Genomic DNA, 16,219 nt, shown 5'->3' with positions numbered 1-16,219 from the left:
AACAAATCTAAAACCCTCCTCCTTGCACCATCATCTCACCCACGCATTGAGACTCCGGAGCTCTGCCTGTCTCTTGGGCCCTGCAAATGGAACAGGTAGCATTTCAGAAAATGCTACCCTAGAGGATCTGGATTTGAGCTTTCTACCTAAGAGGCTAAATTTGGCTTCCAGAACCTCTCTCCCACATTTTCCTAGATGTCACTGGTACCCACATGTACCAAGACAGCCGGCTCCTCCCCAGCACTAAAATCCTATATAGGTGACGCGTGAGGTCCGCCACCTTCACACCAGGCAGGCGATCCTCACGTCCGCCAGCCACCCAGCTATCTATATGCCTAATGATCGAATCACCAACTACAACAGCTGTCCTAATCTTTCCCTCCCGGGCAGCATTTGGAGACATATCCTTGGAGCGAGAGGATAGTACATCCCCTGGTGGGCAGGTCCTGGCTACAGGAGTACTTCTTACTTCACCAGGGTGATGCACTCCTTCTAGGAGATCTCCCTCCTCCAAGGGGCTACCAGGCTGGAGGTGGGACTTCTCTACAACATCCCTGTAGGTCTCCTCTATGTACCTCTCTGTCTCCCTCAGCTCCACCAAGTCTGCTACTCTAGCCTCAAGAGAACGGACACGTTCTCTGAGAGCTAGTAGCTCTTTGCATCGGGCACACACATATGACATCTCACCAACTGGGAGATAATCATACATGTGACACTCAATGCAAAAGACTGGATAGCACCCCTCTCGCTGCTGGACTGCTGACTCCATCTTAGTGTGCTTGAGTTTTTCAATAATTTAAAACTTGCTACAATATTAAGGATATTAGCCTAATATAAAAGTATCTTTTAGTTTATATAGTATATTGTATGATTTATTTAGTGTTTTCTTCATAGATGGTAATGAAATGTATTTAAAACCTTGTACGAGCACTCCTTGCTTATTACCCTACATACAATAACTGACGAAGAGTTGTCCTAGGAGTGGGCGGGAAGACTAAACTGGATCCTGCAGTGCCTGCTAGATTCTATCTGTTAATGCTGTGGTACAACGTTTTTAAAAATAAGGGGAAAAGACTCTGGAGATTAGCTGATAAAATTTGCTTTTTATATTTTTATTTTGCCTAACACTAACCGACAATTCCTCTTTTAAACCCCAATCTTTAAGTTCCCAAAGCACAAAGGAAAATAGTGTTCACTTACCAGAGAAATGTCCTCTTCTCTCGGAACTTCTCAGAAAGAAAGTTCAGTGGGACCTTTCCTCTTTATATAGTTTTGAATCTAAGGGGCCTTTTTTAAACAGGCTCTTTGAAGCTGACTCAGCAACCTATGCGAGTATTCTACTTCCCCACACCTTAATTAACACTTAATTGAGGTCGCTGGATGAGCTACCAGTCCAGCAGCCAAGGAACAGAAAATAACTGCCTTTTAGAACAAGAGTTTTTGGCTGTTTAGTTCCTACCTCTAGAAAAGGTTTCAGTTTAAAACTATAGGAAAAAAATGCCTATTTCTAGAGAAAATTTCAGTTGAAAACTATGGGAAAAGGGTTTGTACACTATCCACCTTATAATTGAAAGAGAAAAACGCCTAGATTTCGACCCAAATCGGGAGATATACGTTTATCTCACAAAAACGAATAACTCGGTATAATGGAAAGCCGATTTTGGACGTTTTCAACTGCACTCCATTGCGGAAGCGTACAAAGTTGACGGGGGCGTGTCGGAGGCATGACGAAGGTGGAACTGGGGCGTGGTTATCGGCCGAGGAGAGATGGGCGCCTTTCGCCGATAATGGAAAAAAAGTATGCGTTTGTAGCTAGAATTTAGGGCACTTTTCCTGGACCCTATTTTTTCACGAATAAGGCCCCAAAAAGTGCCCTAAATGACCAGATTACCACCAGAGGGAATCAGGGATGACCTCCCCTGAATCCCCCAGTGGTCACTAACCCCCTCCCACCACAAAAAATGATGTTTCACAACTTTTTATTTTCACCGTCAAATGTCATACCCACCTCCCTGGCAGCAGTATGCTAGGGGGTGCAGTGGACTTCAGGCAGGTGGACACAGGCCCATCCCCCCCCCTACCTGTTACAATTGTGCTGCTTAATGCTTAGTCGTCCAACCCCCCCAAACCCACTGTACCCACATGTAGGTGCCCCCCTTCACCCCTTAGGGCTATAGTAATGGTGTAGACTTGTGGGCAGTGGGTTTTGAGGGGGATTTGGGGGGCTCAACACACAAGGGAAGGGTGCTATGCACCAGGGAGCTCTTTTACCTTTTTTTTTGTTTTTGTAAAAGTGCCCCCTAGGGTGCCCGGTTGGTGTCCTGGCATGTGAGGGGGACCAGTGCACTACGAATCCTGGCCCCTCCCACGAACAAATGCCTTGGATTTATTTGTTTTTGAGCTGGGAACTTTCATTTTCCATTATCACTGAAAAACAAAAACGTCCAGCTCACAAATTGTCAAATAAAACATGGACGTCTATTTTTTTCGAAAATACGGTTCGGTCCGCCCCTTCACGGACCCGTTCTCGGAGATAAACGCCCATGGAGATAGACGTTTTCGTTCAATTATGCCCCTCTATGGCAACTAGTTAATGATGCTTGCTTTTCTATCTCTCTCTCTCTTTATTCCCCCCTTAATACTAAACTAGGTCCTGCTTGCTTTTCCCTCTCTCTCTCTCTTTTTATTTCCCCTTAATACTAAACTAGATCCTGCAGTGCCTGCTAGATTCTGTTAATGCTGTGGTACCAAGTTTTTAAAACTAAGTGGAAAAGACTATGGAGATTAGTTGATAAAATTTGCTTTTTATATTTTTATTTTGCCTAACACTAACCTACAATTCCTCCTTTAAACCCCAATCTTTAAGTTCCCAAAGCACAAAGCAAAATAGCATTCACTTACCAGAGCAATGTCCTCTTCTCTCAGAACTTCTCAGAGAAGGGCGACGAAAATGATAAAGGGTATAGGACAATTTCCCTATGAGAAAAGGCTAAAACGGCTTGGGTTCTTCATTTGAAGAAAAGACGGCTGAGGGGAGATATGAAAGAGATATATAATACCGAGTGGAATGGAACGGGTAGGCGTGAATCAATTGTTTACTCTTTCCAAAAATACTAGGACTAGGGGGCACACAATGAAGCTACAAAGTAGTAAATTTTAAATGAATCGGAGATAATAATAAAACCCTGGAATTCGTTGCCAGAGAATGTGGTAAAGGCAGTTAGCTTAGCAGGGTTTAAAAAAGGGTTGGCTTACTTCCTAAAAGAAAAGTCCATAAGCCATTATTAAAATAGACTTGGGAAAATCCACTGCTTATTTCTGGGATAAGCAGCATAACAGGTATTGTAATGTTTTGAGATCTTGCCAGGTACTTGTGACCTGGCTTGGCCACTGTTGAAAACAGGATACTGAGCTTGATGGACCTTCGGTCTATCCTAGTATGGCAACACTTATGTACTTATATACTTCCCATTTTGTAACCCAAATACAGAAACATCACTCTGACATATTATTGAATTATATTCTTACCGGAGATTATTAGTGTAATGCTCCCTGACACCTTGTGAGCTGGAACTATAAATACTTTACATGTATAGGTTCCCTCATGCCACACTGACACATTTCGCAGATGTAAGGTCATGTTTTTCCTGAGGAGATCCTCTTTAGACATGTCCACATTGTCCCAGTGTTTATTAAACCTTCCCGCCGCATAAGAGATAATGTCAGCCTCACCAAACTTCCAAAGCACTCCCAGTGTTTCAGAATCCAGACTACCGCTATAATCCAACAGCAGACACTCCAGGGCTACGTTTTCAGAAAAGGCAATTTGTAAAGGACTTCCACTCATCTTCAGTTTTATGTCAGCGTCTGCAATGAGACACAATTTAAAAAAAAAGATAAATGTTTTAAATTTAAAGGGTGTTGTGCACAAACCCTGATGTCATGAAATGCCTAGCCACTACCTGGGCTACCCTCTGGTCACTTAGAGGGTCTATCCCCAGCACAGCTCAGGTCCGCCTGCATCTGCCGCTTGTGCTCACTAGCACCCTCCTCCCACTGACTGGGTCCCAACTGCCTCTGGGCGAGTCTCCCGCTCTCACAGTGTTCCTCAGTGATTTCTAGGATACTGGGGCCACACTCCCAGTGGTCCCACAGTTCCTAGAAAGCACTCACAGACCCAATACACAAACCACCAGCATTCTTAGTCAGGCCAGACAAGCAGAGGCAATAAACTAAAAATGTTTATTGTCATGAAAAATATTGAACAATGAACCATAGAAACAGCATATAATAACAGGTAATTGAATATGGATCAATTGTAAAACTATCTAAACATTTGTTTGCTACCTGAATAGTGCCTGGGAAGTACAGGAAATGTAGCTGCTCACAGGTTACAGACTACAATTACATACAGGGTCTCAGTAAAGAGGTATTTCGTTCAAAAGCGCACAGTTCAGAACAAGGTATCTTTCAAAGGTATCACCAAAACAGGGAACACAGGATATCCCAATAGTGAGGTTGCAATAGAGACAGTAACAGGAGACCAGGAGGGGCATAATCGAAAGGGGTGCCCAAGTTTTCCTGAGGACGTCCTCACAGGACGTCCCGGTGAAGGGACGGGGAAACCCGTATTATCAAAACAAGATGGGTGTCCATCTTTCGTTTCGATAATACGGTTGGGGACGCCCAAACCTTGACATTTAAGTCGTTCCTAGAGATGGTCATCCTTAGACTTGGTCGTTTCTGATTTTCAGCAATAATGGAAACTAAGGACACTCATCTCAGAAATGACCAAATGCAAGCCCTTTGGTCGTGGGAGGAGCCAGCATTCGTAGTGCACTGGTCCCCCTCACATGCAAGGACACTAACCGGGCACCCTAGGGGGCACTGCAGTGGACTTCAGAAAAAGTTCCCAGATACATAGCTCCCTTACATTGTGTGCTGAGCCCCCCAAAACCCACTACCCACAACTGTACACCACTACCATAGCCCTAAGGGGTGAAGGGGGACACCTACATATGAGTACAGTGGGTTTCTGGTGGGTTTTGAAGGGCTCACATTTATCACCACAAGTGTAACAGGTAGGGGGGATGGGCCTGGGTCCACCTGCCTGAAGTGCACTGCACCCACTAAAACTGCTCCAGGGACCTGCATACTGCTGTCATGGAGCTGGGTATGATATTTGAGGCTAGCATAGAGGCTGGCAAAAAATATTTAAAAAAATTTTTTTTTGAGTGTGGAAGGGGTTAGTGGCCACTGGGGAAGTAAGGGGAGGTTATTCCCCGATTCTTTCCGGCGGCCATCTGGTCAGTTCAGGCACCTTTTTGTGGCTTGGTCGTAACAAAAAAAGGACCAGGTAAAGTTGTCCAAGTGTTCGTCAGGGACACTCTTTTTTTTCCATTATGGGTCGAAGATGGCCATGTGTTAGGCACGCCCAAGTCCCGCCCTCGCTACGCCTCTGACCTGCCCACAAGGGGTCTGCTTTCACCTGAGGAGAACTTACTGCAGGCCGGTCCTGCATCTCCTCCTCACTGAGGCCATACTTTTGCTCTTGTGTTAGGTCAGGCATCTCCACTGTCTGCTGGCCGCTGCGAGTTGCCATCAGCATGCTGCTAACACTACCAAAAAAAAAAACTCTGAACGAGGTAGAGACCCTGTTACTGCCACACTTGTTCACTCTGAACCACTCAGTGGAAGGTGACCCTCAAGCCACACACTGAGCTTGACAATCTCACCATGCTGCCATAAAAAAAGGACAAGGTCTGTCACAAAATGCCTAGCCACCCGCCTAGGCTACCCTACGGCCACTTACAGGGTCTATCCCCAGCAGAGCTCAGGTCCGCCTGCATCTGCCATTTGTGCTCTACACTAGCATCCTCCTCTCACCTCTGGGCGAGTCTTCTGCTCTCAAGTTATCACCAGTGATTTCTAGGTTACTGGGGCCACACTCCCAGTGGTCCCACAGTTCCTAGAAAGCACTCACAGACCCAACAAACAAACCACCAGGATTCTTAAGCCAGACAAGCAGAGGCAATAAACTAAAAATGTTTATTGTCATGAAAAATATTGAACAGTGAACCATAAAAACATATGGAATAAAAACAGCATATAATAACAGGTGATTGAATATGGATCAATTATAAAACTATCTAAACATTTGTTCACTACCTGAATAGTGCCTGGGAAGTACAGGAAATGTAGCTGCTCACAGGTTACAGACTACAATTGCTTACATGGTGTCAGTAAAGAGGTCTCTCTCTCTCTCTCTACTTCCAAGTTGACTGGACAAAAAGCAGTACAATCCTAGATGAATTGAACTTCTGGGCCAATTAGAGCCAGAACAACAAGTTTTAAAAATAGCTGGTCACATCACTGCAGGCTACCTCTTATCTGTGTTAACTAAAGAAGGATCAGTCATTTCTTTGTAATAGCTTTAAACATAAACCTGCACCACCTGCTGGCCAACCTAGAAAAATGCACTTCAATAAATAATCAATACAGCTTTACAGGCTTCAAAACCCACTGTTTAGTCACACCTGATAAGGCCTCTTTAGGGACAAACTGAAATTTTCTAATTGTCATATTCTTTCATAGGGCTGTTCATTATCTACTTACTTATCTTTGCTGAGAAAATTGTCAAGTCCTCAAGGCAAAATTTTATTGTCTGGCTTTGTGCAAAGTCCTTTTAAGTCCACAAGAAGTAGTCCCATAGGAAAAGAAATAAATAAGGGCTAATTTCCTAATATATTAATCACCTTACATGCACAATATTTTTGTAAAATTAATATAGCAGCAGTTAGCAGACAAAGAGCTAATGAAGGTCAATTTAATTAATTTGTAGTGATAGTTTGGGCTTGTAATACGTGCTTGGGCCCATGAAAATGGTACTCATTTAACTTGTCTACTCGTAAGCTTGCTTTTTCTTCAGTCAACCCTCAGGCTCTCAGTTAGACCCATGGCCAGCCTACCTCTTTAAACGCTTAGCTCATCAAGTTCTTCAACTTATTTTACCTCTGATTCAGGCTAGTCTGTTGCTCGTACAGGTGCCCAGTACTTGGAAACATGCCATGATCATCCCTCTTTTAAAAAAAACCAGCTCTCAATCACACTGATCCTAACAATTACAGACCCATCTCTAACCTTCCTTTTCTTTCCAAGGTATTAGAAAAAGTAGTACACTTTCAACTCATTTCCTTCCTGGACACTTCTCTGATATTGCACCCCTACCAGTCTGGCTTCCGTAAGCAGCACTTCTTTTAAATTTACACAACACTATTAGAACCTCTCAAGATCAACGTTCTTCCGTTATTCTTATCTCACTAGATTTGTCATCTGCCTTAGACCTTAATGATCACCCACTTCTTCGTCGCTTGCAATCTATTTGCATTTCTGGTTCAGTCCTGCAATGGTTCCTAAGTTACCTGTGCAACACGCTCTAGCCAGGTTATTCATCACTTGATCTATGCTGATGATATCCAGATTCTCTATTGTCTTCTCCCTTCTTGCACTGACCTCACTGATCTCAATCTCTGTCTAAATAAGGTTTCCTTGTGGCTTTCTGAACATCACCTATTTCTCAATATTAAGAAATGTGAGTCTATTCATTTTCCAACACCATATACTCGACCCTTGGACTTCATCTGTTTCAGCCCCTCCTTCCCTATGGTTAATAACCAGATTTTCCCTATTAAAGATTCTGTTAAAATTCTAGGTGTTCACTTTGAAGCTCATCTCACCTTTCAGAAACAGATCAATGAAGTTATCAAGGTCTCCTTCTTTGGTCTTCACAGAATTCGGTCTGTTCGTTCCCTTTTTTATCTTTCAGCCATTAGTTCTCTGTTAGCTTAGTCTGGTTATCAACCACATTGATTACTGTAACTCTATGCAGGCCTTCTCTTATCCTCCCTTAAACGGCTCCAGCTTGTTCAATCCACTGCAGTCCGATTACTTTCCCATTCTAAATCATTTCATCATGTCACACCGTTGATTAAAACAGACCACTGGCTCCCACTCTCTGCTCAAATTCAAAATAAGCTCTAGATTCTTGTCTTCAAATCTCACCTTCTGTCTCCCCCAAATTATTTATCATTCATGTTCATACCCTATACACCCTCACGACTTCTTCGTTCCTCTACATCTAGCACACTCTCCTGCTTATAATCGAAATAGAAAAACGCCTATATTGTGACCCAAACCGGGAGATAGACGTTTATCTCACAAAAACGAATAAAGCGGTACAATCGAAAGCCGAATTTGGACGTTTTCAACTGCACTCCGTCGCGGATGCGGACAAAGTTGATGGGGGCGTGTCGAAGGCGTGGTGAAGGCAGAACTGGGGTGTGGTTATCGGGCGATCAGAGATGGGCGCCTTTCGCCGATAATGGGAAAAAAATATGCGTTTTTAGCAAGAATTTAGGGCACTTTTCCTGGACCCTGTTTTTCCACGAATAAGGCCCCAAAAAGTGCCCTAAATGACCAGATGACCACTGGAGGGAATTGGGGATGACCTCCCCTGACTCCCCCAGTGGTCACAAACCCTCTCCCACCACAAAATATGCCGTTTCACAACTTTTTATTTTCACCCTCAAATGTCATACTCACCTCCCTGGCAGCAGTATGCAGGTCACTGGAGCAGTTATTAGGGGGTGCAGTGGACTTCAGGCAGGTGGACCCAGGCCCATCCCTCCCCCACCTGTTACACCTGTGCTGGTAAATGTGAGCCCTCCAAACCGCCCCCCAAACCCACTGTACCCACATGTAGGTGCCCCCCTTCACCCCTTAGGGCTATAGTAATGGTGTAGACTTGTGGGCAGTGGGTTTTGAGGGGGATTTGGGGGGGCTCAACACCCAAGGGAAGGGTGCTATGCACCTGAGAGCTGTTTTACCTTTTTTTTTTTTGTGTAAAAGTGCCCCCTAGGGTGCCCAGTTGGTGTCCTGGCCTGTGAGGGGGACCAGTGCACTACGAATCCTGGCCCCTCCCACGAATAAATGTCTTGGAGTTATTCGTTTTTGAGCTGGGCGCTTTCGGTTTCCATTATCGCTGAAAAACAAAAACACCCAGCTCAAAAAAAGATAAACGTCCATGTTTTTCGAAAATACGGTTCGGTCCGCCCCTTCACGGACCCGTTCTCGGAGATAAACGCCCATGGAGATAGACGTTTCCGTTCGATTATGCCCCTTTCTGGCTACCACCACCTTTTGTTGTCCATTTGCACATTAACACTGCCATTAACTATGCTGGTCCATGTCTTTTCAATTCACTCCTCATTCACTTACGCTCAGAATCCTTCTAAGTTAAATTTAAGGTAGACTTAAAAACACATCTGTTCTCCCTTGCATATCCCTCTACCCACTGACTACGTTGTTCATCTCCTCTGACTTCATTCTCTTTCTCTACTTTGCGGCTTTTATTGTTTGTAAACCGCATTGAAGCCATCTTTAACCCTCTGCGGTATATTAATTTACTGTAAATAATAATAATAATAATACAAAGTAGTAATTACTACTAGGGCTGGTTCACTACACACACCTTTGCTCCTCAAACTTGAGGCTTCAGGCTTGAGAAGGTGCAAACAGGGTTATACCAGACAGCAATTACCTAATGGCCAGCTTAGAGTTGTACTTGACATACCTACAGGACATAATTCATCCCATCTGCTAAACACATAGGGCTCCTTTTACAAAACTGCACTGAAAAGTGGCCCTTAGAATGCCTTTATGCAGGTCTTTCCCATGGCCAAGGCCATTTTTAGAACAGCTGGAAAATGGCTGACTTTCTATTTTCCAAATTAATGGCCATGCACTAATACTTACATACAAATACAAGGGAAAGAGTAGCAGTGAGGGCTCTTTAAATATGTTACACTAATTGCAAAATTTATATCCACAGAGGAGACATCAGAGAAACTTGTCTCAGGCTATCGGACCTCTTACAGTGTCAGCTATTTCAAGTCCAAGCCTGTTATTATGTGATCTCAATCATCTGTCTCCTCGGGAATCAAACTATGTAAACTACAAAAACTATAATATAATTTTAATTAATAGTGTGCATAAACTTTATCAACAGAGCAATATTTTTAAAATGATGCAACCACATAATAAGAGGCTTGGACTTGAAATAGCTGGCGCTATAAAATGATGCAACCTACTACTACTACTACTATTTAGCATTTCTATAGCGCTACAAGGCGTACGCAGCGCTGCACAAACATAGAAGAAAGACAGTCCCTGCTCAAAGAGCTTACAATCTAATAGACAAAAAACAAAGTAAGCAAATCAAATCAATTAATGTGTACGGGAAGGAAGAGAGGAGGGTAGGTGGAGGCGAGTGGTTACAAATGGTTACGAGTCAAAAGCAATGTTAAATAGGTGGGCTTTCAGTCTAGATTTAAAGGTGGCCAAGGATGGGGTAAGACGTAGGGGCTCAGGAAGTTTATTCCAGGTGTAGGGTGCAGCGAGACAGAAGGCGCAAAGTCTGGAGTTGGCAGTAGTGGAGAAGGGAACAGATAAGAAAGATTTATCCATGGAGCGGAGTGCACGGGAAGGGGTGTAGGGAAGGACGAGTGTGGAGAGATACTGGGGAGCAGCAGAGTGAGTACATTTATAGGTTAGTAGAAGAAGTTTGAACAGGATGCGAAAACGGATAGGGAGCCAGTGAAGCGACTTGAGGAGAGGGGTAGTATGAGTAAAGCGACCCTGGCGGAAGATGAGACGGGCAGCAGAGTTTTGAACCAACTGGAGAGGGGAGAGGTGACTAAGTGGGAGGCCAGCAAGAAGCAGATTGCAGTAGTCTAAACGAGAGGTGACAAGGGTTTGGATGAGGGTTTTGGTAGAGTGCTCGGAAAGAAAGGGGCGGATTTTACGGATGTTGTAAAGAAAGAAACGACAGGTCTTGGTAATCTGCTGGATATGAGCAGAGAAGGAGAGAGAAGAGTCAAAGATGACCCCAAGGTTTCGAGCTGAGGAGACAGGGAGAATGAGAGAGCCATCAACAGAAATAGAAAACGGGGGAGCGGGGAGGTGGGTTTGGGGGGGAACATGAGAAGCTCGGTTTTGGTCATATTTAATTTCAGGTGGTGTTGAGACATCCAGACAGCAATGTCAGACAAGCACGCTGAAACTTTGGTTTGGATGCAAGGTGAGATATCAGGGGTAGAAATGTAGATTTGGGAGTCATCAGCATAGAGATGGTAGGAAAAGCCATGGGATGAGATTAATGAACCAAGGGAAGAAGTGTAGATAGAAAAGAGGAGGGGACCAAGAACAGAACCCTGAGGTACGCCGACAGGCAGAGGGATAGAAGTAGAAGAGGATCCACCAGAGTGAACACTAAAGGTGCGGAGGGAGAGGTAGGAAGAGAACCAGGAAAGGACAGAGCCCTGAAATCCAAGTGAGGACAGGGTATCGAGAAGTATGCTGTGATCGACAGTGTCAAAAGCAGCGGAAAGATCAAGAAGAATGAGGATGGAATATTGACCTCTGGATTTTGCCAGTAATAGGTCATTGGAGACTTTAGTAAGCGCGGTTTCGGTTGAGTGGAGAGGACGAAAACCAGATTGTAGTGGGTCAAGAATAGCATGTGAGGAGAGAAAATCAAGGCAGCGGCGGTGAACAGCATGCTCAAGTAATTTGGAGAGAAAAGGAAGGAGGGAGATGGGTCGGTAATTAGAGGGACAAGTAGGGTCGAGTGAAGGCTTCTTAAGGAGAGGTGTGACCACAGCATGTTTAAAGGCAGCAGGGACAGTCGCAGTGGAAAGTGAGAGGTTGAGAATGTGACAGATAAAAGGAATAAGAGCAGGAGAGATGGCATTAAGAAGGTGGGTGGGAATGGGATCAGAGGAACAGGTGGTACATTTTGAGGAAGAAAGGAGAAGTGTAGTTTCCTCAATAGTAACTTCAGGAAAGGAGGAAAGGGAATGAGGGGAAGGAGAGAAAGGAGAACGGACTAGTGGAGGGAGAGGTGGCGAGGTAGAGAATGCAAGGTTCATCTTTTGAACCTTGTCGTTAAAGAATTCAGCAAGGGTCTGAGGAGATAATGAAGGGGGAGTTGGGGGAGGGGGCACCTTGAGAAGAGAGTTCAATGTGGTGAAGAGAAGTCGAGGGTTAGAGCCAAGAGAGTTGGTCAGTTGGATATAATAATCCTGTTTGGCACGTAAAAGAGCAGATTGGAAGGAGGTCAGCATGAACTTAAAGTGTAAGAAATCAGCAAGGGCCCGAGATTTCCGCCAGAGGCGTTTGGCGGAGCGGGTACAGGAACGTAGGTAGCGGATATTAGAAGTCAGCCAAGGTTGGGGTTTTGTATGCCTTATAGTGCAGGTCATCAAAGGTGCAAGAGTGTCTAAGGCAGAGGACAGAGTATTGTTGTAAGAAGAAACAGCCTCATTGACAGACGTGGATGGTGCCACAGTAGAGAGGAGGTTTGAAACATGGGAGGATAGAGATGAAGGGTCAATATCGTGAAGATTCCTAGATAAATTAGATAAGATAGGACGGGACTGGGAGGGAGGAGATTTAAGTGTGAAAGTTATAAGATGGTGATCAGAGAGGGGAAGATCAGAGGCAAGGAAACTAGAGGGTGAACAGTTGGAGGAGAAGATGAGATGAAGACAGTGACCATTTTGATGAGTGGGGGAGGTGGAGCATAGTTGGAGATTAAAGGAGGACGTTAAAGCGAGTAACTTGGGAATATAAGAGTTGGAAGGATCATTAGCAGGAATATTAAAGTCACCAAGGATGAGAGAGGGGGAGGAAGGATCATGGAAGAAGGCAAGCCAGGCATCAAAGTCACTGAGAAAGGATGAAAGGGACTTATCAGGGGGACAATAAATGACCGCTATTCGAAGAGGCAGAGGAGAGAAAAGGCGGATAGAGTGGACTTCAAAGGAGGAAAAACAGTGAGATTGAGGTGGAAGAAGGGGTTGAAATCTGGAGGAGGGAGAGAGTAGTCCAACACCACCCCCACGACCAGCAGGGCGAGGAGTATGTGAAAATAGATAACTGCCATGGCACAGGGCTGCGACTGAAGCAGAGTCATCAGGGCAGAGCCAGGTTTCTGTTATGGCGAGCAGATGGAGGTGACGCGAGATAAAGAGGTCCTGGATATATGGGAGTTTGTTACAGATAGAGCGGGCAATTCCATAGGGTGCAAGAGAAGGGCAGAGAAGAGGAGGGGAGTAGAGAAATAGAGATGAGGTTAGAGAGGTCGCGGTGAGATCTTTAGAGTTGGGATAATAGTTGGTGAGGGGGGCCAGGATTGGGATTGATGTCACCGGCTGAAAGTAAGAGAAGGAGTAAAAGAGAGCGTAGGAGAGGTGTGGCCACGAAGGCGAGAGGTATTTAGGTGGAATGGGGAAGGCAAAATGGAGGGAAGAAAGAGACGGAGATTAAAAGCCAAGAGGGAGGAAGAGGGTAGGAGAGAAGGTGAGGTGATGAAGTCGATGGATGGGCAGTGAGTTCCTGTAGCGGAGAGAGGTAGGGGGTGAGGGAAAAGATTAGGAAGGGACAGGGCTAGGAAGAGAATGTGAATAGGGGCCATAAACGACTGAGGTACTTTAGCAACTGGGAAGAAGATTAGATGTAAAGAGAAAAATGCCCCGGCGCGCGGCACCTAGAGTGGAGGCCCTGAGTGGATTGGAGTGGACCTGGGTGTCACCCCGGAGAAGGCTGTAAGGATATGCAGATGAGCTGCAAGTCCTCCAGAGCACCTGAAAGGCAGCCGGTGGTAGAGCTGGGCACCTCTCAGCTGAGGAAAGGCTTACCAGGGGTTAGGCCGAAGCCAGCATTCCTCCCCCTGAGGGTCGCCTGATCCTAGCCAAAAAGCACCTGGAAACTCTGTGCACTTGGAGCGAGGGCCCTGGGAAGATCGGGGTGGAACTGGAGTCACCCCGGATACAGCTGTGAGGAAATGCAGAAGGGCTGCAAGTCCTCCACAGCACCTGGTGGGAACGCTGGGCACCTAGAGCGGAGGCCCTGAGTGGATCGGAATGGACCTGGGTGTCACCCCGGAGAAGGCTGTAAGGATATGCAGATGAGCTGCAAGTCCTCCACAGCACCTGAAAGGCAGCAGGTGGTAGAGCTGGGCACCTCTCAGCTAAGGAAAGGCTTACCAGGGGTTAGGCCGAAGCCAGCATTCCTCCCCCTGAGGGTCGCCTGATCCTCAGGGGGAGGATCAGGCGACCACATAATAAGAGGCTTGGACTTGAAATAGCTGGCGCTAGAAGTGGTTCAGTAGCTTGTGACAAGTTTCTCTGATGTCTCCTCTGTGGATATAAATTGTGCAATTAGTGTAGCATATTTACAGGGCCCTTGTATTTGAAAGGCGATTGATTCATGTGGGAGAAAGTATTGGTTTCCCTTGGTTTTTTTTGTAATGCGCTCATGTTGCCATTAGTGTGTGGCCATTAACAAAAATTAGCTCATGAGCACTTACCAACACCTATTTTGTAGGCAATAAGGGCTCGTGCTAATCCTGCAGTTAGCATGCGGTAACGTAGCTGCGTTAACTGATTAGTGCACACCCACTCTCCAACCCCAGACACAACCCCTCTGCAAAAAAATTATTATTATTTTTTAGCACGTGGTTTGCACATGCATGTTGCAAAATTACCACAGGACGCCTCAGCACATTCTAGTGCTTACTGCATCTTAGTAAAAGGAGCCCATAGTGAGGGAGGGTGTTTTGTACCATAGCCAATCTTCAATGAGATGGAAGGAAGTTAGGAAAACCAAGAGGAAGAAGAAAAATCTCAGAATTATGCCAAAAGTCTGTATAGAGAGTGCTACTAAATAACTACTTATAAATGACTACTCACTTCTAAGTTTATTTTTGCAACTGACAAAACTAGTATCTTTTTCAACAAGTAATCAAAAGCCAGATTTAAGGCCATGGCAAAAACTTGAGGAAAGGCCTATAGGTTTCCTTACAGAATTTTTAAAAAGCCAGTCTTTTGCCCACAGCGTTCATTCACAATAATTTCTTGAATGGGAAAAATGTTCAGTTCCAGTGATGGAGCTGTGCAGGCTCAGGTGGCATAAATAATATCCAAACCTCAGCCTTGCCCCTGCTTCTTTTGGTCACTCAGCTCTTGATACCAGAGAGAGAGAACAAGATGCCCCATGCCACTGCCACGTCTACTTACATCCTGAGCCAGGATCAGGTATGCTGGCAGCAGCAAGGCACAGGAAAGGGGTAGGGGAGAGAAGGTGCTTGCCTGCAGTCCAACACGCTGGACCTAATCATTTTTTGTACCCATTTAGAGCACTGCATTCTTGCAGATGGTGCCCCTCTTGCCCATCCCTATTTACAGCCCTATGTGTAGTGGAGCCAGCTGGGCAACTAAACAAATGCACAGGGCCCAAATGTTTAGGACAGACCCTCTCAGATTTCCCAGCTTCCAAGGCATATTTTTGCCTGAAAAGTTAGATGCTAGCAGAAGAGGAGGGGGAGCTAGAACCACCATCACCTGCAGAGGTCTGTCTATTTGCCGAGATCCTAAGACTGTGCAGCTTTTGCCCTAGGGTGATAGGTTTATGTAGCAGTGTTTTCATCAGCTCTGTACCTAGTGGGAGGGATCACTGCCAGAACTGCTGCTGCTGCCAATTCTGCAAAGCAGAACGTCAGGGGAAACTCTAAAATGTCTGGGCTTGTAGAATTCTGGTCATTTATGAACGCTTAAATAGTATCATCTAGTGACTTTTCAGGATTTCCTTAGTGCCTTCCTGTTTGGCCTATGAAATCCTGATGCGCTCAAGTCTCGCGATCTGTCATGTGGCAGATAGCTGGGTGGCCAAAACCGTCAAACTAACCCAATAGCGCTCTGCAAGAAAAATATGTACGATAATTGCAAAGTTGCTTTTTCCATTAGGTCATTTACCTGCTGTGTGGATTATGAAGAAAGCGGCAAAGAGTAACTGCGACGCGAGGCTGATCCCACGAGCCATTGCTCATTCTCCTTAGGCTCGTGCGCCCCACTCGCGCGGAGTGAGAACGGACAGGTAGGGATGCGGGGTTCTGTCCGCGAGCTCCTGCGGGTGTGCGCGTGCCACCCCCCGGAAGGGAAAGAGGGGGCGCTAGGGATGCGGACTCCGGTCGCTTCTGCACAATCAGCTGTGCAGCGTCACGGCTTTAAGGCATCCTCAGTCTTTTACTTTCGCTTTGCAGATCTTTTTAGGCGGTGACGGGAATTTCCCGTCATTTCCCTCTCTCTTTTCCGTTACCGGG

General features: G+C 45.5%; 1 protein-coding gene across 6 annotated transcripts in view; it reads right to left on the bottom strand.

The window, feature by feature from the left end:
• The window catches only part of LOC115468918, a 191,050-nt gene extending 174,831 nt beyond the window's left edge, over positions 1-16,219 (bottom strand). For all 6 annotated transcript variants that reach the window (XM_030201069.1, XM_030201073.1, XM_030201068.1 and 3 more), the window contains exons 1-2: positions 15,873-16,219; positions 3,529-3,867 (exon numbers count right to left, since the gene is read on the bottom strand). In XM_030201069.1, coding sequence (XP_030056929.1) covers positions 3,529-3,867; positions 15,873-15,939 — 406 coding nt within the window. In that variant the 5' untranslated portion in view covers positions 15,940-16,219. The remainder of the gene's footprint in view (positions 1-3,528; positions 3,868-15,872) is intronic.

The sequence above is a fragment of the Microcaecilia unicolor genome, chromosome 4, assembly GCF_901765095.1.
Source record: "Microcaecilia unicolor chromosome 4, aMicUni1.1, whole genome shotgun sequence".
NCBI classification, from domain to species: Eukaryota; Metazoa; Chordata; class Amphibia; order Gymnophiona; family Siphonopidae; genus Microcaecilia; species Microcaecilia unicolor.
Note: the sequence above shows the minus strand (reverse complement) of the source record. Positions and strands in the feature narration are given on the sequence as shown.